The sequence below is a fragment of the Eulemur rufifrons genome, chromosome 2 (genome assembly GCF_041146395.1).
Source record: "Eulemur rufifrons isolate Redbay chromosome 2, OSU_ERuf_1, whole genome shotgun sequence".
Lineage (NCBI taxonomy): Eukaryota > Metazoa > Chordata > Mammalia > Primates > Lemuridae > Eulemur > Eulemur rufifrons.
The window spans coordinates 83,334,922-83,362,268 of record NC_090984.1 but is presented as its reverse complement, the minus strand read 5'-3'; the positions used below and the strand labels follow the sequence as shown (position 1 = coordinate 83,362,268).

At 37.7% G+C, this 27,347-nt stretch overlaps 1 protein-coding gene across 1 annotated transcript in view; it reads right to left on the bottom strand.

Annotated features, from left to right (window-relative positions):
* The window catches only part of GPR137C (G protein-coupled receptor 137C), a 71,962-nt gene extending 48,465 nt beyond the window's left edge, over positions 1–23,497 (bottom strand). Inside the window, exon 1 of the mRNA XM_069464897.1 lies at positions 22,746–23,497. Coding sequence (XP_069320998.1) covers positions 22,746–23,189 — 444 coding nt within the window. The 5' untranslated portion in view covers positions 23,190–23,497. The remainder of the gene's footprint in view (positions 1–22,745) is intronic.
* Positions 23,498–27,347: the final 3,850 nt, after the last annotated feature.

Below are 27,347 nucleotides of genomic sequence, written 5' to 3'. Positions count from 1 at the left end.
ACCCAAAAACCACTGAATATACTTTCTTCTCATCAGCTCATGGGACATTCTCCAAGATTGACCATACCTTAGGACGTAAAGCATGTCTTAAAAAATTTAAAAATATAGAAATTATACCATGCATCTTCTCAGATCACAGTGGAATAAAAGTAACAATGAACCCTAACAGAAATCCTCACTTCTACTCAAAGTCATGGAAGCTAAATAAATTTTTCCTGAACAATCATTTTATAAATGAAGAAATCAAGTCAGAAATCAAAAGATTCTTTGAATTAAATGACAAAGGAGATACAACTTATCAAAATCTGTGGGACACAGCTAAAGCAGTCCTGAGAGGAAAATTTATTTCCATAAATGCCTATACCAAAAAGACAGAAAACTTACAAATAGACAATCTAATGAATAGACTCAAAGAGCTGGAGAAGGAAGAACAGACCGATTCCAAATCCAGCAGGAGAGAAATTATTAAGATTAAATCAGAACTAAATGAAAAGGACAACAATCAAACCATAAGGGAGATTAATAAAACCAAAAGTTGGTTCTTTGAAAAAATAAACAAAATTGACACACCTCTGGCTAGACTAACCAAGAGCAGAAAAGAAAAATCTCTTATAACCTCCATCAGGAACACAAAAGGAGTAATCACGACTGATGCCACAGAGATACATGATATCATCTATGAATTCTACAAAAATCTTTATGCACACAAATTAGAAAACCTGGAGGAAATGGACAAATTCTTAGAAACACACAGCCTTCCCAGGCTCAACCAGGAAGAAATAGAATTCCTGAATAGACCGATATCTAGATCTGAAATCGAAACAGCAATAAAAAATCTTCCCAAAAAGAAAAGCCTTGGACCAGATGGGTTCACACCTGAATTCTACCATACCTACAAAGAAGAACTGGTGCCCATCCTACATAAACTATTCTCCAATATAGAGAAGGATGGGATTCTCCCCAACACTTTTTACCAAGCCAACATAATCCTGATACCAAAACCAGGAAAGGATGCAACTAAAACAGAGAACTATAGACCAATTTCTCTTATGAATATAGATGCAAAAATTCTCAATAAAATTCTAGCAAATCGAATCCAAGTGCTTATCAAAAAAATAATCCATCACAACAAAGTGGGCTTCATCTCAGAGATGCAAGGATGGTTTAACATACTCAAATCTATAAATATAATTCATCACATAAATAGAAGCAAAAATAAAGATCATATGATCCTCTCAATAGATGCAGAAAAAGCATTCAACAAAATTCAACACCGTTTTATGATAAGAACACTTAACAAAATAGGCATAGTCGGGGCCTATCTAAAAATGATACAAGCCATATACGACAAACCCACAGCCAACATCATACTGAATGGGGAAAAACTGAAAGCATTCCCATTTTGAACTGGAACCAGACAAGGCTTCCCACTGTCCCCATTACTTTTCAACATAGTATTGGAAGTCCTTGCAAGAGCGATCAGGCAAGAGAGCAGAATCAAGGGAGTCCAAATAGGGACAGAAGAGATCAAACTCTCACTCTTTGCTGATGATATGATGTTATATCTAGAAAACCCCAAGGCTTCAACCAAGAGACTCCTGGAATTGATCAATGAATTCAGTAAAGTCTCAGGATACAAAATCAATACACACAAATCAGAGGCATTCATATACGCCAATAACAGTCAAACGGAGAACCAAATTAAGGACTCAATACCCTTCAAAATAGCAACAAAGAAAATAAAATACCTAGGAATATATTTAACTAAGGAGGTAAAGGACCTCTATAGGGAGAACTATGAAACACTGAGGAAGGAAATTGCAGAACATGTAAATAGGTGGAAAACCATACCATGCTCATGGATCGGTAGAATCAACATTGTTAAAATATCTATACTACCCAAAGTTATCTACAGATTCAATGCAATCCCTATTAAATTACCAACATCTTTTTTCACAGACACAGAAAAAATAATTTTACGCTTTGTATGCAACCAGAGAAGACCCCGTTTAGCAAAAGCAATCTTAAACAACAAAAACAAAATGGGAGGTATTAATTTGCCAGACTTCAAACTATACTACAAGGCTGTGGTTCTTAAAACAGCCTGGTACTGGCACAAGTGCAGGGACACACACCAGTGGAACAGAACAAAAAATCCAAATATAAAACCATCCTCATATAGCCATCTAATCTTTGACAAAGCAGACAAAAACATACTCTGGGGAAAAGATTCCTTATTTAATAAATGGTGCTGGGAAAATTGGATATCCACACGTAGAAGACTAAAACAGGACACACAGCTCTCACCTCTCACAAAAATCAAATCACGGTGGTTAACAGACTTAAACCTTAGGTCAGAAACTATTAGAATTCTAGAAGAAAACGTAGGAAAGACTCTTACAGACATTGGCCTAGGCAAAGAATTTATGAAGAAGACCCCTAAGGCAATCACAGCAGCAACAAAAATAAATAAATGGGACCTGATCAAATTAAAAAGCTTCTGCACAGCCAAAAAAAAACAGTCACAAGAGTAAACAGACAACCTACAGAATGGGAAAAAATTTTCGCATACTACACATCAGATAAAGGACTGATAACAAGAATCTATTTCGAACTCAGGAAAATCAGTAAGAAAAAAATCGAACAACCCTATCAAAAAGTGGGCAAAGGACATGAATAGAAATTTTTCAAAAGAAGATATAAAAATGGCTAACAAATATATGAAAAAGTGTTCAACATCTCTAATCATCAGGGAAATGCAAATCAAAACCACAATGAGATATCACTTAACTCCAGTGAGAATGGCCTTTATCAAAAAGTCCCAAAACTATACATGTTGGCGTGGGTGTGGAGAGATAGGTACACTCATACACTGCTGGTGGGACTGTAAACTAGTGCAGCCCCTGTGGAAAGCAACGTGGAGATACCTTAAACAGATTCAAGTAGATCTACCATTTGATCCAGCAATCCCATTATTGGGCATCTACCCAGAAGAACAAAAGTCATTCTATAAAAAAGACACCTGCACCCGAATGTTTATAGCAGCACAATTCACAATCGCAAAGATGTGGAAACAACCCAAATGCCCATCAATTCATGAATGGATTAGCAAAATGTGGTATATGTATACCATGGAATATTACTCAGCTATTAGAAATAATGGCGATATGGCATCTCTTTGGTTCCCCTGGAGAGAGGTGGAACCCATTCTATTAAGTGAAGTATCCCAAGAATGGAAAAATAAGCACCATATGTACTCACCAGCAAACTGGTTTCCCTGAGTGCACATTTGGGAATAACACCAATTGGGTATCAGACAGAGGTTGGGGCTGGGTGGAAGGGATGGGTATATGCCTACTTGATGAGTGCGATGCGCACTGCCTGGGGAATGGACACGCTTGAAGTTCTGACTGGGGGGGATGGGGTGGGAGGAGGGGAGGGGTGCACACCTACATGATGAGTGTGATGTGCACTGTCTAGGGAATGGACACAATTGAAGCTCAGACTCGGGGGGATGGGGAGCCATGGGCAATGTATATAGCCTGATCTTTTGTACCCCCACAATGAGCTGAAAAACAAACAAAAAATAAAAATAAAATTAAAAAAAAAAAGAAAACAATAATTTTGGAATTTAGAAAACTGATTTTGGATTTTTGAATTATTGAAGATTTATGATAATGTTATAACTATCATACTTTATTTTTGTAATATTTAACCTATATATAAGATCTGAAATGATTCCATTTAAAAATGCAGACATATTTGTCTCCTTATTTAGTTCTTTAAATAAAGGAAAGATGAGAATATTACAAATACACTTTGTGAATGTTATCTAATGTAATTTTAATACAAGTATCCCAAGATTTGAGGACGGTGCTATAACCTGAATGTTTATGCCCCCCCTCCAAATTCTTATGTTGAAATACTAACCCTCAACATGATGGTATTAGGAGGTGCCTTTGGGAGATGCTAGGTCATGAGGATGGCACCCTCATGAATGGGATTTGTATCCTTGTAAAAGAGACACCACAGAGAACCCTCACCTCTTCCACCATGTGAGCACACAGTGAGAAGGCGCTGTCTATGAATCAGAAAGTGGGCCCTTACCAGACATTAGGTCTGCTGGCACCCTGATTTCTATTGTTTATAAGCTACCCAGTTTATGATATTTTGTTATAGCAGCCTGAATGGCCTAAGACAGAAGGGTCCTAACACTGGAGCTGTGTATCGTTTATCTTCACCTATGACATGACCCATGTTGCTGTGAAGATAGTCAGTACTTGAAATACTTATAGAACAGATGCTTTTTTATGGAATTAATTTTTGTCAAGTTTATTTTCCCACTTCTGTTGATTTAAAATAGACACTTTACTGGAGAACATATCTATATAAAATTTAGAATTGATGCAAAAATGAATTGTGGCAAACATAATCTCTTCTCCATGGTGAAGAGTTAGGTATACATATCCAACTAAGTAGATTACTTTCACAGAAGCAGTTATCCAGTTTCCATATCAATTGCTTAAGTTTCTATGGAGAATAGTGCACCATTCCCAAGCTTACCATTGCTACTGCCTACATATAAAATATGATGTTTTTAGCTACTTTAGGTATAAATTGAATAGACATACTTTTCCTCAGATATTTACTTTCAACACTTATTGTATATTTCATTTTATTAATAAAAAGCTTCTATGTACTAAGTATTTTTTCTTTACAGCAGCCTGTTCTTATTAAGCTGCTTTAAAGTGATTTTATACAAATCAGAGTGTTTTGATTTACAATCAAATGAATTTCCAGGTAAACGTTGAGTATACACATCTAATTTTGTTCCCATCTAAAATGCTACTAAAACAATACTAAAGGGATTTTCATGAAAGGAATAAACATATACATTTGAGTAGAATGGGAAAGGAACAATAATACATTTTTGGAAGACATAAACACAGCAGGCCTGAGACTGTATCCTCTGCTTGTAAGGTTGGCCCATGGCTGGCATTTGGGAACTTGGTTTTCAGCAGGATTCCCAGCATTCTCTAAATGATGAGGGTGTTTCACTGTACCTAAATTATTTGTGCAAACAAGTATTCAATTGCACACAGACTACCTTCTTTCTCAGAGTCTGGAATTTTAGTATGTGTTAGACAGAGGGTACCTACATGACCACTCCCAATAAAAAACCTGGGCACTGAATTTCTAATGATCTTCCCTGGTAGAAACCATTTCAGATGTGTTGTCACAACTCCTTGCTGAATGAATCAAGCACATCCTGTGTAAGTCCACTGGGGGAAGACTCTTGGAAGTTTGTGCTTGGCTTACTCCAGTCTTTACTCCATGTACTTTTTCCCTTTACTAATTTTACTCTGTATCCTTTCACTGTAATAAATTGTAACCATGAGTACAACTGTGAGTCCTAGCAAATCATCCAGGCTGAGAGTGGTCTTTGGGAACCCCAATACAATATATGATCACCCAAGAAAGATGAATCCCAAGCTAGTGATAATAAGGGTTGAGAACCAACATGATATACATTTAAGAATCTTCAAAAGGTACAGGAACCATGAGAACCTGCTACCACTCTGAGAGAACTGAAGTGGGGGTGGTTAAAACGGGTAGATAAAAGCTGTTTAAGAGCAGTGAAATCCCTAAATCTTTCCCTAGTCCATACTCTGGGCAAATGCCCCTTCTTCATTCGGGCAGATATCTGGGTAATTTATTCTCTGGAGAGGTTACCGAAAAGCCTTTGGCCTAAAGTATGAAAGGTAAATGCCAGGCACAATTGATAGTTTGGCACTATACTAAAAACAGTGTACATGACACATAGGGATTCTCTCCAACCCCAAACCTCTTGCTCCACTAGGTTCTCAAAATATTGCAATTGACCTTTACTCTTGAGGAATCTAATCAGCCCAAGAGGAAAGACCTAAATATACAACATTAGGGATTCCCTAACAAATGGTCTAGGCAGACCACCCTCACCCACATCCTCAGAGTCTCCACTTGTAATCACGAGCGGAGAGCGTAAGATAATCAGATAGCTCAAAAGTTTTCAGTGAAAGAGATGAAAATGAATATACAGAAAAAGGAAAACAATACAGAATTAAAAATTAAACAAACAAAAAATTAATAGACTCAGAGAGATAAGAAAAACATGCTCATGAAACAAAAACAAGATGCTGTTAATAAAAAATTCAGAGAATGTAAAAGAGCTTATGGAAGGAAATTAAATGTTCTAGTAGAAATAAAAAAAGTCAAAGGGGCTGTAATTTGGGGAAATCTCCCTAAAATGGAGAGCAAATAGATGCAAAATGGAAAGAAAAGAAAAGGATCTGTGTAAAAGGCCCAATATCCAAATGTTAGAAGCTGCAGAAAGAGAAACAGAAACAAAGGAGAGGAGAAAATCAATTTAAAAAGTTAAGAACGTTTCCCTAAAGGATACCTGTTAATAAACTGAAGGGGCCTATTCAATGTCCAGCAAAATGGATAGACAACAGACTCATTTGAAGATACATCACTGCATGTATCTTTGGGACCAAAGAAAAACCTAATATTTTCAGAAAGGAAAAAAACAAGTCACACATAAAGGATCAAGAATCAGAATGCCTTTCAAACTTCAATAACAACACTGGAAGTGGAGCAAAACGTTAAAAATCCTCAGGGAAAATTATCTCCAACCTAGAATTCTATATCTGCCTAAACTATTAATATAAGTCAAATAGGACAGTAGAATAAAAACATTTCAGACATGCAAACTCTCAAAAAATTGCTTACCAAGCACCCTTTCTCAGGAAGGTACTAGAAGATGAACTTCACTGAGACAAGGTATGCAGTGAAGGAGTAACTCAGCAGGCATGAGTTATACAAATCCTGTACATTCCAAAGAAAGGTCTGGCTTTTGTCTGGTTCCTGAAGATAACTTCTAAGTCCTTGGACTATCCTGCCTGACAAGAGCATCTTTGTTTACCTGGGGGCCTTGGACTATGCCAAATGGTCTATGCTAACAATGTGATTTATGGTGGAGGCCTTGGGCCATACAGTATCAGTTTGATCTTTCGAGAGGCTGGAGACTGAGTAACTAAGGTCAGCCGCATGGCTATCCCTTGCTTCTATGACTGATCCCCAATAAAAACCCTGGACAACAACACGGCTCAGGTGAGCTTCATGCTGGGAGAATAAGTTCTGTCTATAAGACTCCACAGGAAGAGGACAACTGGAAGCTTGTCCCTAGACACTCCTGGACTATGAGAAACCTTAGAGAGTTAGTTCAGTAACTTAATTTTATAAAGTTGAGATTTAAAGGTTAAGTGCACTGTCCAGGAACACACAGGAAATCAAACACGATCAAAACCCAGGTGTCCTGACTCCTATCCTAATTTAAGGATCACAGAGATCCTAGTTTTCTTAGATATATTTGTACATTTAGATCTTTAGATGGTATAGTTTTAATTCCCTAATTCACAAATCTTTTAAGGTGACAAATACTGCTTTATTAACGTTAGTATCATCTATTAGTCACAGCAACTGGTTATTAGCTGTTCAAGATATGCAGAATTAACATGTCCAAGAAAAATAAATTCATAAATCAAATGATCTGTTTAGTATTATAAAATGTAATGACTGAGAAGCAGTTTGACACCTTCATTTTGTGTTGTTTTGCAGACAATTAGTACTTTTCCATGTCCTTTACTTAACTAGAAGTATTTTTTAAAAGCATAAATAACAAATATTTTCAGGAATAATGTATTAAATTTGTGAATGAGAAGAAAACTTTGTGATCTTTCATTATTAAAAATCTCCCCAAAACATAACTGATTACTATGAACTGTTTATTAGTTTACCATCGACAGCTGATTGAAGATAATTTAACATCTTATGTTTAAGGAATATACAGAATTTATTTCTAAACTGAACCTCATACAGTATGGATTTAGACTCCCTAGAAAACGGATTTAAATTGAATTTGTGCTGACACTGTGCTGTCCTTGAAAAAATTTTCCAACACTAAATCCCCTATTGTGTATTACTGATTTTTCATAAAATCTTTTCTGCTTTTTGAGTTAGGAAGATAGCAGAATTGCTTTTTGTAAAGATAGAGACAGAGCCAGATTCACTGGAGAGTATTGGTCTGACTGATAATGGTGGGGAAGAAAAGGGGCAGAATGTATCAGAAAGAGTAATAGAATAGCCCAGGGAAGAAAGCAGCAGAAGGAACACTGCTTACTTTGCTTTAATCTCCATTTCTTAAGAACAATAACAGTTTGAAGGTAAGCAGTGATGATGATCACTAATGTTAGCTTAAAACCTGCTAATTCTATAGCATGACAGAAAAAGAATTAGTGTAGTCAGAAGACCTGAATCCAACCCTTCTCATTTCTAGTGTGGTTTAGACCAAGTCCATGACCTTGGTTCATCATCTGAAAAATGGGGATAATACCTATGAAGCTATCTTAATCATTACAGTAAGGAAATAATGACATAATGTCTATTACCATAGATTTGAAAAAGTGATTATTCTATTGTCTAAAGTATACACATGAGAAAGATGCCAGACAAAAGAAAAATCTTAATTTTAGAGATGCTTTCATTTTCTTTTGTGTGACTAAGATAATAACAGCTAACAATTGAGTCCTACTATGTTCTGATCCCTACTTTCAGTATTTTTAAAGTATTACTTCATTTAATCTTCACAACCCTATGAGATAGGCACAATTAGGTCCATTTACAGATGGGGAAACTATGATACAAAAAAGTTAAGTAAACACTTAAGGTTAGCAAGGGTCCACGGAATAGGACTCCAGTGCCCAAGATCTTAACTCCATAATTCCACCCTATCCAATGTTCTAACTGTATTCTTACAGTCTCTAGTTTACAAAACCTGGAAAATCCACAACCCATTTAGAAATGTAGATGCCTTTAACTGTGACTGATTCTAGTCTGTTAATTCATCTCAAGAAATATGCTTATGTGCAATGTTCCTAGCAATCATGTTACTTTTTCTACCTTACGCAAGAAATTCTGACTTAAGTTATTGCTTGTCAGTTCTGCTGTTAAAAGTCCAATTCTTTCCAGAACAGATTTTTTAAAAAATGCCAATTAGATTCTTAACAGGCTCAACACAAAGCCTTTAGAAAGTGAGAGAAAGGATACTAGGAGGCTCCTGACCAATCAAAGAACCTAAAGTAGGGCTGTGAAAGAGTAAAAGTTCATATTTTCCTTTGAATATACTATATCACCTCAAAGCAGTCCAAATGATTGGATCAGCAATTAGTGCTACATGGTAGCTGAGGAAAGAGCACAAAATTTTAAGAAAATAATTCTTAAGAATTTCTACACAGTGAGAGACTGAAGTTAGGAAAAACAAATCGTAGAGTATGATTAATATACTAATGAAAAATGGCACCTATAATTGAATTGTAAAAAGTGAGAACATACAGATTTGAAATATCCAGCTACATCTTATTCTAGAAAGCAGATGATCCTCAGGCCCTAAAGTGAACTAAATTTTGATTACTTTTAACATAGTTTGTATAGCTATGTTTAATTGACATCCATAGCTCAGAGACAGAATTCACAGACACTGTATTAGACCTCAAGACTAGGTAATAAAGTAAAATAAGAATTTTTTAAAAAAAAGATTCTCAAAATCCAGGTTGCTTTATTAGAATAAGAATATTAGAATTAAAGGGGGCTTAGATATAACTGAGACTAACCACTTTACAAAGTAAACAACTGGCCCAGAAAAGTATTGATTTGGCAAATATCAATTAGCCAAGCAGAGTAGAACTTGGACTAGAATTCAGGTTCCCAGACTCCTAGATCAGGGCTACTGGTGAAATTATACTACCTTAAACATACCTCTTAACAAAGTTAAAACAGTAAGATTTCCTAAAAGTTTGTTTTTATTTGAAACAAATTAAATGAAAAGTTCCACATTGCTAAGTTACAGATTCTGATTTTGTTTGTGGATATGGAAAGAGGGAAATATTTCTTTTGAATTCCCTTACTTTACCACCAATTTGCTCAACCATCCAAGTTGTTAAGTGTTAACATAAATAACAATGCTAGGTGCTGAGAGTATGCAAAATTTCCTTCAAAATAAACATAAAATAGTGGCTGATCTAAAGCAATATATAGCATAGTAGAGGAAGGCAGATATTGATGGTATATCCTATGATTTACAGTACTATCTTTTACATTTGGTCACACTTAGAACACCATAGTTTTCCCATAGGGTATAAATTATTCAGAGTTCATGTTAACCAACTTTGATAGCTATTAAATGTAATTAAGTTTTGTTATATGAAAATTATAAATACAAGATTATGTTTATTGTTTTATTCCTTAAAGGAATACAGAGGAAGGAGGAGGATGAGGAAGAAGAGGAGAAAACATAAATTGCAGCCCATAGGTTGGGCTGATCCATAAAAATGATTTGGTTACTTTATTCAGTGTTAGTCTACAGTATTTTTAACAATATTTGAATCCCCTTACTTTATTTAAAAAGATTTCCCATTTTAAGAAACCCAAATTTCTGTTACTGTGGCTGTCCTCTTTAAATACATACTCTGCGATTCACCAAGATCACCACCGCTCCCTATTCTCTCAGATGGTAGCATCCAGGCCCCTCTAGGTATTTGCATTTGAGTGGCCTGTTTTAACAAAAGCACTTTTCTTTTCTTTCTTTCTTTTTTTTTAAGAGGAGGAGGTAGATAAATGGGAAACGAAAGAAGGTTAAAGGAAGTTCTACTGTGAAATTTTATATATATGTATATATATTATATTCAGGGATTCCACCCCCTATGATATTTTGGATATGGTGAACAAGGACTTCATTCAGTATTTATTGAACACCTAATACATAACAGGTATTAAATTAGATACTAGGGATACAGCAAGAACTGACTTGGTCCCTATTCCTATAGTGCTTACAATCTGGTAGGTTTACACAAAGAAATCACCCAAACAAATATAAAATTGCAACTGTGCAAGTGATATGAAGGAGAGGAGCATAATGCTCTGCTAGTCTATAATTTTGGAAACTAATCTACTTGGATAGCTGGGTGAAGGTGTCCCTGAAGAAGTGTCATTCTGGAGTTGAGAGTTAACTAAGCAAAGGAGGAAAGAACATTCTAAGCAGTGGGAAAAGAATGTGGCAAGTACAAAGGACTAAATGAATATTTTAGTGTGGCTGGAGTGGCAAGGAAAGAGGAGCACAGTAGGAGATGAAGCTGGAACCATGAAGTGCATTGCAGTATGTATAAAAGTGTCTTTATCCTAATGAGTAACTAGAGCCAGTGGAGGCATTTGGACATGGGGTTTTTGATAATTAGATTTTTTTAAAAGGATAATTCTGGCAAAATTATGGAGAATGGACCTGTGGGGACCACAGGATACAGACACACTCATTAGGAGGCTAACTGCCATGGACTAGGCAATAGATGCTAGTCGCTTGAACTAGGTTATTGTGATGGGGAGACATGAATGGATTTGAGAGATGTTAGGAGGTAACATAGGATTTGGTGATAGAGTGAATATGAGGTATGAGGGAGAAGGCAGTATCAAGAATGATCTAATTCATAGGTTTCTGAATTATATAAATAACTAGATAGCAGCGCCAGTCACTGAAATGGGGAACAAAAGAGGCAAACCGGGTTTTGATGGAGATAGGTGAAGGATGGGGAGGGAGGAGGAAAGATCATGAGCTCAGTTTGGGACATGTTGAATCTGAATGCTTCAGACATCCAGAAAGAGGTATCAAATAAAGGTAGAATCTAGAGACCCAAAGCTCAGAGGAGCAATCTGGGTTAAGAATGGAGATAGGTGTGTTAGTCATCTGCTTTTAAGTGCCACGGTGACATGAAAATGGATATGGTCACTTGGGAAGAAGAGGAGATTCTAGGCTTAAGTCTTTAGAAATCTCAACCTCTCTGATAGCAAGGCAGAGGCAGACAAGCTTAAAAAGAAGCTAGCAAGGTACCAAAAAAATCAGGAGTATGTGATTCAATGTGTTAGTCAATGGAAATGTGCTAAGGAGAAAAATATGGGGAGTCAGTTGCTGTTGAGAGATTAATCTGGATGATGACTGAAAAATATCTAATGAACTCATTGACATGAAGGTCACTGTGAGCCACAGGCAACAGCTATTTTGCAGAGTGATGGGACAAAGGCAGATTAGAGTGGGTGGAGAAGTGAGAAAATGGTGATATGTAAATGGTCACCTCTGAAGAAGTTTGATTATGAAGAAAGGTATGGGTTAGCTTTTCGCTTTACCAAACCTCTTTATTGTGTTTTTTTCTATTTTATTACTCTTTACATTCATCTCTTTGTTTGTTTCCTTTGGATTTATCCTGTTCTTTTTGTCACGTAAATTAGATGATTAACTTGTTACATTTCAGCTTTTATCTAATGTAAACATTTAAGGTTCTAAATTTATCTCTGCATGCCAATTTAGCTGCATTGTTCAAGTTCTGGTTTGTAGTGTTTTTATTATCATATTCTAAGTATTTTCTAAAGTCCATTGTGATTTCTTCCCTTACACATGTTCTTAAGTGTTTTAAAAATTTCTAAATGAACCTTTATAAGTTATTATTTTTAAGGAGTATGTAGTCTATAAAATTCCAATTCTTCAAAATTTAATTATAGCTAACAATCAACACTATATGCCATGTAGCCACTCTGAAGATTTTATATGAATTATATAATTTAATCTTCCCAATAATCCTATGAGGCAGGTACTATTATTATTCTCATTTTTATAAACAGGGAAATAAGCACAAAGAAGTTAAAACAATATATACCCAGGTGACTTTACCAAGTTACACAGAGCTGATAAATGATGGAGCTGCACTTTTTACATTTCTTCCCTACTTTAGCTTTTATTCTAGGAATAAATTGCAAATAAAGCCCTGAAATTTTGGGGTGATCAGTTTCACTGAGGTATAATTTATGTACAACATACTGCGTGCATTTACAGTGTACGATTCCAAGTTTTGAGAGAAGTATACAACCTATAAAACTATCACAACAAATACAGAATATTTCCACACCTGCTAAATTTCACCCTGTCCCTTTTATGTAAATCTTCCCTTCTGCTCAAGACCCCAAGGAACTAGTGATTTGCTTTTTATGACCATAGGCTTGCATTTTCTAAAATTTAATATAAATGAAACAATATACTGTGAGCTAGTATTTGTCTGGCTTCTTTTTTTCAGCATACTGATTTTGAGATTCATCCATGTTGTGTCAGTAGTTTGTCCCTTTTTTTAACTGCTGAGTAGTGTTCCTTTCTATGGATATACCTATCAGATTTTGTTTATTCACTTTTGATGAATATTTGGGTTAATTTCAGTTTTGGGCTATTGTGAATAGAGCTACTATGAACATTCATATTCAAGTTTTTGTGTGAAGATATGCTTTCATTTCTTTTGGGTAAATATATAAAAGTATAATGGGTAGATTTTTTCCACAAGTTTTTGTTATTATTTTTCTTTTTTTGAGACACGGTCTTGCTATGCTGCCCAGAATGGTCTCCAACTCCCATCTCAAGTGATCCTCCTGCCTCAGCCTCCAGAGTACACTGGGATGACAGGTGCACACCACCACATCTGGCTCCTATAATGGTTAGATTTTATGACAGGTTTATGTCTTACTTTTTTAAAACTGCTAAACTGTTTCCAAAATGTAAACTTTACATTACTAGTATCAGTGTAGGAGTTCCAATTAATACATGTATTTGCCAATAGTTGGTATGGTCAGTCCTTTTTAGTCTTGATAGTTGATGTTTAATGGTAATTAATTGTGATTGCAATTTTCATTTTCCTGATAGTAGTCTTAGGCATCTTTTTGTGTGCTTTTTGGCCATGCATATATATTCTTTTGTGAAGTGTCTGTTCAAATCTTTTGTCCATTTTTATTAGATTTCATTATTGAGTTCTAAGACCTCTTCATATATTCTGCATACATGTACTTTGCCAGATATATGTGCTGTAAATATTTTCTCCCTGTCTGTGGCTTGCCTTTTCAATATTTGTCTTGTGAAATACAAAAGTTTTTAATTTTGATAGTCTCATTTGTCAATTTTGGTTCAAGCTTTTTTGTTTCCTAAGAAATCTTTGTCTTCTGTAAGAAAACAAAGATTTATCCTATTTTCTTCTACAAATTTTAGCTTTTACAGTTAGGTCCAGGATCTATATTAAGTAGATTTTATAGTGTAAGAATCAATGTTCATTTTTTCCCATATGAATACCCAATTATTCTAACACCATTTGTTGACAAAACTCTCTTTTCCCCACTAAATTACCTTGGCATTTTTGTAAAAAATTCAGTTGACTATATAAATACAGGTCTAATTCTGGATTCTCTATTCTGTTCCATGGATGTATATGTCTATTTTTTCTCCAGTATTACACTGTCTTGATTACGGTAGCTTTGTAAGTCTTGAAATCAGGTAGTGTGATTTCCAACTTTGTTCTTCTTTTACAAAATTATTTCAGCTTGGTATTTCCACATACATTTTAAAATCATCTTGGCAATTGCTACCAAAAAAACCTGTGAAGATTTTCATAGGAAATACATTGAATGTATAGGTCAAATTGGGGAGAAGTGACATCTTAAAAATAATGAGTCTTTCTGAGTATATTTTTCCATTTACTTAGGCCTTTCTTTAATTTCTATGTTTAGTAGTTTTAATTGTAGAGGTATTGCACATCTTTTATTACATTTATTCCTAAATATCTTAATTTTTGCACTATTGTAAGTGGAATCATTTTTATATTTCATTTTCCAATTGTTTTCTGTTAGTATATAAAACAGTTATATCCTGTAAGCTTGTTAAATTCATTTAGTCTTGTAGTTTTTTGTAGATTCATTTAGGATTTTTGACTTTAGCAATCACGTCACCTACAAGTAAAGACAATTTTACTTCTGTCTTTCTAATTTTTAAACCTTTTTTCCTTGCCTTATTGCAATGGCTAGGACCTCCAGCACAATCTTGAAGTACTTTGTCCTAGGAAATAAGCTTTCGATCTTTCATCAAGTATTAATATAAAATTGGCTGTAGATTTTTTGTAGATGCTTTTAATTACATCGAGGAAGTTCCCCACTTTTCCCTTGTTTGCTAGAATTTTTTTAAAAAATCAGCTATGGCTGTTTAATTTTGTCAAATTCTTTGTGTCTGAGATGATCATATGATTTTCTCTTTTACACAGCAAATATGGTTTATCACATTGATTTTTTTTTTTTTTTTTTTTTTTGAGACAGAGTCTCACTCTGTTGCCCAGGCTAGAGTGAGTGCCGTGGCGTCAGCCTAGCTCACAGCAACCTCAAACTCCTGAGCTCAAGCAATCCTCCTGTCTCAGCCTCCCAAGTAGCTGGGACTACAGGCATGCACCACCATGCCCGGCTAATTTTTTCTATATATATTTTTAGCTGTCCATATAATTTCTTTCTATTTTTAGTAGAGATGGGGTCTCGCTCTTGCTCAGGCTGGTCTCGAACTCCTGAGCTCAAACGATCCGCCCACCTCGGCCTCCCAGAGTGCTAGGATTACAGGCGTGAGCCACCGCGCCCGGCCCACATTGATTTTTGAATATATTTTTAACATAAAACTTATTGGGTCATGATGTAATATCCTTTTAATATATTATTTGAGTAGATTTGTCAAATATTTTTGCATCTATGTTCGTAAGAAATATTTGTAATTATTTTTCATAGTGCCTTCATCTGATTTTGGTATCATTCAGTTCTCACAATAATCCTATGGGGTAGACATTATCATACACAGTTTTAGAAATAGGGTTATAGGCACAGAGAAGTTCATAGGTACAAAGAAGTTTAGTAACTTGCCCAAGGTCTAACAGCTGGTAAGTGGTTGAGTTATGTGCTCAGTCATGTCTGATTATTTCTAATTTGTTGAGTGTTGTTTTAATGCTCCAGTATGTGGTCAATTTAAAAAAATGTTCCAAATGTTAATTTTAAAAAATAAACCCTGCTGTTGGGTATACTTCTATAGTGTTCCATAAATGGTCATTTTTGGGTATTTACATATTGATCTACATCCATATTTTCTTGATCAATGTTAAAATTTCCAATAAAACATTAGGTTTGTTTTCTCTTTGAAGTTCTATTAATTTTTGTTTTCTTTTGGTTAACATGGCACAATATCTCATTTTCCTATACTTTTACTTTTATCCTTTACTTGTATAAAGAGCGTCTCTTGTAAATAGCATATAGCTGAACTTGTTTTAAAATGAAGTATGACACATTTTCTTTATGCTAGAGTATTAAGTTCATGACTGGAATATTTTATTTTTTAATTTTCATATTATATTAATTTGATCTTTCTCAAGGTGTTTTTTTGTTGTTACCATGTTGTGGACAAGCTCTACCCTCATCCTACCACCATTTTCATTTCCCTCTCATAGTTTGAAAGTGATATACTTTTGCTTTTCTTTTGAAAGATATAGTCAACCTAAAGTTTAACCAAACACTAGCACCTTATGATGTTTACTCCTTCAAATGACACTAGGACCTTACAATGCTTTATCCCTGTTATTTTGGCTTCCTTATTTATATGCTATTGTACAGGATTTTGGTTCTCTCAATTTTTTTATTTCTATAAATTAGAAATTATTTCATACATATATCTTGTTTAGATTTACCAACTTATGTAACATTTTTCTTTGCTCACCATTCCTTCCTGTATTTCAGTAAGGTCTATCGTTTAGATCTTTTTGTGAGGATCAATTACTAACAAACTGTTTTTGTCTCCACAGGCTTTTATTTCATCCCTATTGTTGGCAGTTTCACTATGGGAAGAATTTTAGGTTTCAGGTTACTTTCTTTCATCATTCTGAAGATGTTTTACTGTCTCCTGGATTCCTTAGTCGTTGAACACCAACACACTTTTTTATTCTTTTGTAATATCTTCTGTCTAGTTGCTTTAAAAATATTTTCTCTTTGGTGTTCTGAAGTTTAGCACTGTGTTCATTTTCACAAAACCTACCTTGGATTGGCTAGGCTTTCTGATTCTGAAACTTGCTGTCTTTCATAAATTAGGGTAAATTCTCAGTCATTATCTCTTTGAATAACTTCTCCAAAATTTCAGTTAGACATATCTTAGACCTGTTCATTCCTCATTCTCTCTTAAAAGGTTTAAAATATAATCAATGGGTTATTTCTCTGGGTGATTATTTTTTTTGAGATCTTCTAACTCACTAATTTCTTTTTAACTGTTTAATCTGTTTAACCATCCATTTCATTTTCTTTTTCATTTTTAAAAATGATTATGGGCCAGCCATGGTGGCTCATGCCCATAATCCCAGCCACCTCAAGTGATCCTCATGCCTAGCCAAAACATGAGGATCACCTGAGGCCAGGAGTTTGAGAACAGCCTGGGCAGCAAAGAGAGACCTCATCTCTACAAATAAAAACATGATTATTTCCAAATGTGCCAGTTAATTTTGAGTTTTATCATATTTCAAGTGTTTAATTTCTTAATTTATATAAGTGAATAATTATTTTATACTATGTATTTGATAATTCTGATATCTGCAATCTTTATAGGTAAGATTCCCAGTGATTGTTAATTTTGAGCTCATGTTCCTTGGAATTTTATTGGTCAGGATTCTGGTTTTAAAGAACATTCCTCCAGGGATGATTTGCATTTTCTTCCTCCAGGAGGAGTATGAGGTTACTATCAAGCAAGAATAACTTTACATTTCAGGTTGGATGTCCCAACCTCCCCATCCTCCAATCATAGAACTGATGTGAACTCAGGCTTCAAACTGTGTGAGAACAAGGTTGTTGTGCATTCTCAGGGAAGATTTTTCTTTTCCCAATTTGTACCCTCTTCACCCAGAGCTAAAGGCAGAGATAGTCACAAATCCCACTATCAACTTCTGAGGACCCGCTTATTTTCCTACTTTATCCACTGCAGGTGTACACTTTAATGATTCTGGTATTATGCTGGAGGGGATGAGGTCTTAATCAGACCTCACCAAAAGGTATAGCCAGCAATATCACCTCCCTACACCTCCAGTACATAAAATTAAAATCTGGATGCTAGGCTAGCAGGAAGCAGCTGATAACAACACTCAGCCCCAAGTCAAACATTTGTGGTATTTTATCATTCTGCATTTGCTTTCTTTGTAGTTTCTGGCTTTTGAGGAATTTCCTTACTTACCTGTTCAATCATGCATTGAAAAAGATTAAACACTCTCCACAGCATTGTTATGCATTTCTCTGAATCTCTGGTCAGCCAGATGGCCCTGGCTTCTACACTTGTTTAAACTGGCAGTTAAGTTAGGCATGAAGGCTCATGCCTGTAATCCCAGCTACTTGGGGAGGCTGAGCTGGGAGGATCATTTGAACCCAGGAGTCTGAGACTGCAGTGAGCTATGACTGAGCCACTGCACTCCAGCCTGGGCAACAGAGCAAGACCCCATCTCCAAAAATAAGTAAATTAATTAATTAAAGTAGGAGGTAAGAGTCATATGCTGTGGATGAAGGGAGAATAAAGGGTTTTCTAGACAGTGGAAAAGGTCTGAAACATTATAAAAATGGGAAAGCATGTTAGAGGAGCACTAAATAATAAGCAAAGAAGTGATGGTATCCAGGAAAGTTCATGGTATAGGAAGAGATTACCTGACAAGACTTTATAGCACTTGAGCAATACAGTAGTCTCACATCTGATACATATTAGCCATGTAACCTTGGACAAATCACACCCCTCTTCTACATATTTCATGAGAATCGTAAAGATAAATGTCATAAGGTACTTTGAAAATATTAAATTCATAAAATATAAGGATGTCTTCTGCCATAGATATGTATATGAAACTCTGGCCTCACAGATAGTCTCAGGAAAAATAAGATCAAGTTAGGAAATAAAACACAGCTTAGGAGATTCAGACAAAAACAGTTTATAATCACTGACTCATGATATGAAACTTGTTTTACAGACTTTTCTATTTAGTAGAATTTGTTGAAACCAAATTAGCAAGTCCTAATTACTATGGGCCGTTTGCCATGATATAAAAGTAGTTTTCTTAAGCAAAACTCTATATTACATGGAATCTTTTAGGCAGAAAAGATTCCAGACAGTACATAATTTACCTCAAATGTCCATCAAAATAAAATTAACCACCACATATTAGATGGCTAAATATATTCTAGATCTGTTATATTATTCAATAATATAATCACCACTGTTCTAGTTGCTATGAGATTAAAAATATGAAAAAATAACTTTTTTTGATAAAATAACTTCTTATCCTCAAGGAATTTCCATTTTTGGTCATAAAAATACCTTTGTAGGAAATCACAGAACATAACAAAATGAACATACCTGTAAGTTGAATTGCATGTTATTTCAAGTGCCATCAATATTTGGAAAAATACATCCACTAACAGAGACTGTAACAGCATCCATGAATGTAAGAGTTAAGATTTTGAATTTAATTTTCCTAGCTGTTTTGGCATTGTGATTAAGTCACTGTATTTTAGCCTGATTAAGCAACTGGCACTCGTATTACAAATAAAAGGAAAAAATGTCAATATGTCGAAGATGAACTCACTGATTCTGGCATGCATCACAACACTCCAAAGATGGTATACTACCAACTCTCATTTTAAGTCCTTCTACATGTTCTGATGGTAGATAGCCATCAGTTTTAAAGACTGAAAGTCTCCTCTGGTAGAATTACAGGAGTGTGAACCCTTGTCTGGTAAAGTTCATGTTCTACTGATCTTGTCAGAAAAAGTTCAATATATGTGCTTTTAAGATTAGTGTATGGGTTTTTTTTTTTTCCTCCTCAACTATCTCCTTCTAGGAGGTTAAGTATGAAAAGTTGAGAAGTCTAATTGTTTCAGAAAACACTACTTTCCCTTATCTCAATTCCATTCAAGTGTAGTCACCAAAAGAAAGTGATTTAGGCAGTTCTTAACTTTTCAAAAACATAATGAGTTTTAGAACACCCACCCAAATGTGTTCAAAGTAGTAATGGTTACTTTACAGACTATTTTTATATCGATCTGTGGTTTTTTATAACTAAGTCCTTAAAATTACTTTTAATTAGTGAGAGACAGATCAACAAATGCTTTAAACAAGTCAAAAGTAAAATGGAATTGGTATTTAATATGACAGGTAGTAAAGACAGAGTAAGTTAGTAATCAAGTAGCACAACTATTCAAAAAAGGTAATAGGAGCTTTTGGTTTAAAAAATTAAATTTCAAGTAAGTCTTATATTAATATTTGTCACCACATAGACTTTTCCTACAACTTTGCTATAATAAGAAGAACTTACTAGGAAAAGCTTCATTAATTCAGAATGATCAATAGGAAGTATATTTCTAGTTGCCTGGAATTGATATAAAAATTTCAATTCTAATACTACTAAATTCAGGTTCCTGTGGATTTTTTCTAATGAATAGGGAAACAATTTCTGGTTAAGATCTCTCTTTTTAAACAGGTTTTCCAAAAAGTCAAAAATTTGCTCTCAAGTACAGGTATGTATCCTAAAATTGTTAGTTTGAGTATAAAAAGACAAGGATAGACAAACAATCCACACCCATTCTAGGAGACACTGCAAAAGAAAAAAGCTTTAGCCCAGCTTCTTTCCAAATTATATTTTCTAGGTTAATAGAGTTTTATTGCTGTTTAAAAAATTACAACACACAAACAAAAGATTCATTTAATAGGAAGACTTTTAGACTTTAAATTCTTCCTCACTAGTTTGGAATATTAGCAATCAAAAGTCTGAAGACCCAATCTAGATACTCTGTGTATTTTATGCTGTAGAAGCATACTTTTAGAATTTTAAGCTTAAATATAGATTTTTTTTTTTTTTCTATTGTGATAGTCTTTAGCCACTTTGTTTACCTCCGGGTGAGAGATACTGACTGGGAGAGGGTACAATGGAATCTTGCGGAACACTGAAAATTCTTTACATCTTAATCTGGGTGCTGGTAACATGAGCACATACATGTAAAATTCCATCTAGCTGTATATTTAAGACTGTGCACTTTATGGTGTGTTATACTCAAGAAGTAAAAAGAATGTTTATCCACTTTACGAAATGTCTACCAACTATTTTACAGTGAATCATTAAAATGATTTTTTAAGTGTATAGGCAAAACCAAGTTATCTGATGTTCAAGGCATAAAGATTGCTAGTCACTTTCAGGTAAATTAACTACTATATCTGAAGCTACAGTAAGGTTTCAGTGATGACAAGTCACTAACAGTCAAAAATGGTGGCAGTAAGAATACAATGTATCAGTTTAACCATAAAGGACGGAAGTGTTATAATAGCTTAAACACCTACAAATCAGAACATCCTCAAATAAGTGATGTGACTATGGCAGGATTAACTGATTTATGATTACCCATCCTTTTTATTTCTGCTTGTTACTATTTGGATTTTTGTCATTGTATTGTTTAGGCTCCCAAAGGATGGAGAAAGAAAAGAATTAAAGTTAAATTAGGTTTGTTACTATTAATATTTCAACTATTGTTTTTAGTGTGCTAAATAGAATTATGACTGTGATTTTAAAATTATGCATTCCACTTCCTATTTATTAAAGGAGAAAAGAGTCGGTTTATGCAGGAAATATAAACAATCTGCCTCAAATGTTTTTTACTTTTGCTTGGAACTACATTAATTCTCATCACCTCCAATAGCCTTTGAGAGGATTAGCTGCATAGACCAATATTGTTCTATATTAGTCAGTATTAAGCATATGATGTCACCTTGTTTCCTCCCTTCCTCAAGCTTTTCTTTTGGGGGGAAGGGAAATTTTGGGGGGCAATTCTTGAAATACTGTGGCTTAAACACCACAAGCTGACACAAATGATTGACAGCCTTACACTCCCAAACCTGTTTGAAATGGGTCAAATACCTAAGCGCTGCAGAACAATGCAATCCAACCAGCAATTCCCCATAAAAGAGAAAGGGGGTGTGATTAGGTTCCAGATATTAAGCAAGTTATTGCAAAAGCAGTGTGATTTGTTTCCGCAATAGGCACAGGTTAAGCTAGTATTTTGTCTCTTAATTAGCTCCAAAAAAGACTATGCTCTGAGAGGTAGAATAAATCTCCAAAGCATGAAGCAACTGGGACAAGCATTAAGGGCTTTATGGAGGTCCTCACACTGAACCTCAGCATTGGTTATTGATCATTAACCCTGCTGGGGAACTATCAAACGGAATTTGTGTGAGGCTTATCGAGCCACAGGAAAGGAGATGCAAGAAGGAATATAAGCTTCTAATAAAAGAAACGCAGCAACAATAGCAGAGGAACAGCTCTCTCTGCCTGGTGACGTAATGGCTGGCAGCAGTCCAGCTTCAGCAGAGCTGCTGCTACCTCAGCATCCAACCTCCCTCAACACAGTCCAGCTTCGGCAGAGGTACCGGGGCTGCTACTTCTTGCGATGCCACTTTGTTGGTGCCACCAACACCTTACCTTAGAGGGCCAGAACACCGAACAAAGGGTTGTCTTGCTGTTTTAAGTTGACAGAACACACACATTCTCACTCACTCCCCTCAAATTACCTCAGGAATAGAGTCAATCAGCTGCTCAAGTTTAGGGCGAAAACACTGGCGCCCACTCCAGGCATGCCTTAGTTTCCCCATGCTGGTCTCCAGTCCGCCCCTCACTGGCCCCCCCCCCCCACCGCCGGTCCTTAGCGGGAGTTGATCCGGGCGGCCCGCTCACCCTCCCGGGCCCCGCATGCTGGTCCTCCCGCCTTACCTCCGCCAGGTAGAGGTTGAGGAGACAGAGCGTGGAGAACTGGAGACAGGAGGGGAAGCAGTAGAGCAGCCAGTGGGGGAAGAAGTGCAGGTGAGCGGGCGGCCGGAGCAGGGGCAAGGAGCCGCTGAGCGAGAAGGCGGCGGAGAAGAGGGTGGTCCTGAGCGCTGCCCACAGGAGACAGAGGAAGAGGCAGAGGCTCTGGTAACTCAGCCTCCGCTCGCGGTACAGGAGCAGCCGCCACAGCTGCAGGTAGGCAAAGGCGAAGAGCGCGGCGTAGAGCACGGCGTGCAGGACGCTCAGCGCCAACTGCACGGAGCCCGGCACCGCGGCGCCTGAGGCAGCAGCGACGGCGCCTCCGCCTCCGCCGCCCCCGCCGGGCGTCGAGGGCTCGCGGCCGGCCGTGGGGGCGGCAGCGGCCGCCGGACCCGGCACCGACACCCTCATGAAGGGGTTAGGGGGTGGGCGAGGGAGCGCGGGAAGGAAGGGGCCGGACTCAGAGCCGCCGTCGAAGGGGAGGACTGTCCCTTTACCCCCCACCCACCCCAGCCTCCAACCCCAGGAAGCGCCGTGACGGGACCCGGAGTCCCGCGCAGAGCGGCCGCGGCTCCCCCCGACCCCGCCTCCTCTTCCCCCCACCCCCCGAGGGTCTCGGCTCCTCCTGCTGCGGCTCGGCTCCGTAGCTGCAAAAAACAACTCTCGGCTGGAGACAATCAGCTGAGAAACCCGAGCATTTGAGGCGCTCGCTCCGCACTGTGGGCTCGCGCCGATTGGCTCAGGCGGGCACGCCCCCTGAGCGCCGTGCTCGGAAGGCCATGGGCCGCAGAACCAGTCGCTCGGGGACCCCGAGATCTGATTGGGTGCCCGCTTTCTCTGCTTTCTCCCTCCCTCTACTCCCCACCCACGCTGCTGATTGGCCCAGCTATTGCACCGCCCGTTCGCGCCGGCGGGAGGACTCGGCACTCGTCTGTCACCAGGGGAGGCTCTTGCTCCGCCCCCTGCGCTTCCCGTTGGTTGGAGATTCCCTCACGTAGGGAGCACGAGGAGAAGGAGGAGCCTTGTGGGTTGTTTTTTTGTCCAGGAGGCCGACTCCGCTGTGCAGGTGGCGGCCTCAAGCGCGTAGAGCCGAGGCGCCACGCTCTCGCAGGTCGACGAAGCGGTTCGTGGCTGCCTGGCTGGCCCCTTGCGGCCCCGCCTTCTGCATCCTTCTCCGTGGTTTGGCGGCGGGAACCGTCGGCCGCGCGGCCTCAAGGACCGCCCGGCTCCCTGCCCGCAGGTCTCGGACAGGTAGGTGGCGGCGCGGATCCCTGAGGCTTGAGGCTGTGGTTTCTGCCTGCAGACAGGGGGATTCAGACCAAGCGGCTTTCCTCAAGCAGAGGCTGCACGGCCGAGCTCTGGCGTCTAGCTCGCTCCGCCTCTGGGGCCCCAAAGCGGCCTCACCTGGCCCCTTCTGATGGGGCGTTTTGCTTTCTTCTTTTTTCGCTTCGTGAGCGGCGGGAACCAACGTGAGTCCTTTCTAGGGCTGGGGGATGGAATGAGGCCACGGGTAAACCGAGGCTCTTAAGTGAAAAACCCTCCCTAGGGAAATGTCCTTTAAAGGAAGAATGGTATTATCATCAGATGGATGTCGAAGCGATCTGTGAGTAGGGCTTCTTTGAAACTTAGAATTTGGAAACATGGTCTGTGCATAAGTTTGGGGAAAAAGGCAGAACCAGACCTGTAAGTCTTTGATTATCCGGAGAGGGAGTAAAATAGTCCGTGTTCCTTAAATTCCACATGTATGGAAGCCTTAGTGCTGTATATGGTAGATGGTGGCGCTATTCCTGGGGCTGACAGAAAATAAATGCTGTTACGTTGCTGCTGTAAATAATCCAGGAATAAACAGATCTCCCAACCTATATTGGGCCTGACATAACATTTGTTGGCTTTTTTTTTTTTTTTGTATTTGGTAATAAAATGAGAAAAGTAGTGCACGATTAAGAGGAAACAATTTTTGTTATCCTTAGAATGTATGGCACATTGCAGATTCAGTATCCTCGTGAAAGACGCTGCTACATTTACTGGAGCAATCGAGACCCAGCCTTTCCTGCCTCACCATCCTTTGTCCTGTGCTTTGCACAAGAAGAGTGTTGCTTTCTTTTTTTTTCCCTAGCTAAGTGTTCCACAGGGAACTTTAAAGTCTATTTTGTACTCCAGATTCTGGAACAGCAGTTCACGTAGGCACCAGATCCTGGTGTGGTTTGAATTCTTTATAGGTGTGTTGACAAACTGTGATAAATGTACAAGCCTGGCACTAAGTGGACATTCCTCAGATGAAACATTCAGCAGAGGAGTGCAGTGTACAGGAGGGTACAGCTTTGTGTGAGAAGTTAACAGGCCTAATCCAACATCAGTGCTTTGGAGAAGGATCTCATGTTTATTGAAACTTAAGAACTTCACCTCATGGATTCTTAGAGAATGTGGTTAGGGCAGTACACAGTTCTCTATGGGACAAGGTGCTCATGATAGCAGTGAGGTAATTGATTGTGGTTATGTGCTTAAGCACTTAAGTATAAAATCAGAGTTATGCGATTTTAGGCACATGTCAAAACCAGGGACACCACATATTGTCTGGCATGGCCTATTTGTGCATCTTCCATAATCAGTGAGGTACAAATTTCAAGTCGTGAATAGACTTTTTCCCTAGTGGGGTCTTTCTTTTTCTCCCATATTCTCCACTTAAAGTGGTAGTAAACATCGGGATAGTACCCATACTAATTTTAGGTCTTTGCTTGTGAGACTCCCCCCAACCCCGGGTGTCAGAGCAAGTCTGGATAGCCAGCCTCCTCCTTTCTCCCTTCCTTTTTGGGGGATGAGTGTGGGCAGTACAGATAGAGGATTTTCCTCCCAAATGTTTTGAAGGGGCTCTAAAGTGGAGAGATGTTGATTCCTTTTGTTGCCTCCTTTAAGTCTTAAATAATGAACTGTGTTGAGATCTAATCTGCGTTTTATTTGATGCCTGGTTCAGCGAGCAGGTTCTGTTCTTCAGTAGCAGCATTGAACTCCAAGTAAGCTAACTTTAGACACAGTGTTCTTACAGGAACTTTGTAAGCATTATATGCCTCATTTGTTGCAAAATATGAAATGTGTCTTTTTCCAAAGAATAGTGCCCACAATCTTGATACAGTTTATTTAATAGTTATAGTTGTTAATTTCCTCTTTTTCCTGAGAGGGATAGCCATTAATTTTATGGTTACTCATAAAGGAATTTTAGGCCTATAAAGGGGAAACTAACTAAGGTTCTCCTAGAAAAGCTTGCAGCCAGATACTCTAAAATGTAAATGTGTACAAAGGCACAAAAGTTGAATATTGTTCTGAGAGGGCAGATTGCTCTAGCACAGTAGTCTTTCAAACATGTAAAAGCAGAGAATTGTTTGCCAAGTATTACTATAATATAAACAGTACCCAATCCCAAAATGGGATTGCTTTAGCTAAAGAGGGCTACCAGCTGTTCCACCTGCCTAAGAAACACATAAATGCAAATCCTCACACTATCTCCTTACTAACAGGAAGACCGGTGTTTTTCTCTTGAAGCATTTCCTCCTTGATGCTCTTTGGGGGCTTTGTTAATATTCTGGTGCTGAACAAAATACACTTTTGTTGCCTTTAGCAATTCATTTGCAAGCTTAGCCCTTTTTGTACCATAGCTTCACTGACCCATTTAACAGTGCTTGTTACCCTCTTGTATTTGTCCTTAATTACATGTCACTCTTTCTATTATTTAAATGACCTGGGCATACACACTTGTTTAGAGTTTAGGGATGAGACAAAAGTTACATCTTATATGCCAACACTGATCCGTGCTGACAGCAGCATCATACTGAAGAATTGAGGGCCCCTCCCAGGCCCAAAGAATAAAAGTCTATACATAGTTGGGAGGTGTATATGTGTAGTATTGGCAAACATTTGCCTATGACTTTTCCTTTCTTTTGGTATTAGCATCTGTTGTGGTAACAGCAAAGGTACAGTGTGTCACGATTCATGACACATGTATACTGACTTTTAAAAACTTCTAGAAGTTACATGTATCACTTTGCACATTTCATTGGCCAAATTAAGTCATGGCCATATCTAACAGTCAATTGCATTTTAAAGAGTTATCTTCCCTTTCAGAATCTTCCTACAGTGGAATTGGGTCAATTTCCTGGGAATTCTTTGAAACATCTAGCTTTAAAATCTAGGATATGCATTTTATGTTCAAGTTACTCTCTTCTCACTTATTACATAAGACCAGGTGTACCAACAAGACTGGGGTGGGTTTTACTGTGATGGTAATACCAAAACTTTGAGAGTTTAAAACAACAAAGTTTATTTTATGTTCACATTGAGTCATCTGGAAGCTTTGTCCTGTGTTGTTCTTTTTCTGGGACTTGGGCTGACAGAAAAGGCCTTATTTTGATTTTAATCAGTCATCATAGCAGAGGGAAAGTATGTCATGATTCATAACATATGTATACTGGCCCTTAAAAACCTCCAGAAGTTACATATGCCACTTTGTACATTTCATTGGCCAAATCAAGTCATGGCCATACCTGACTCAAGGAAGTAGGATGTATAATCTTAACA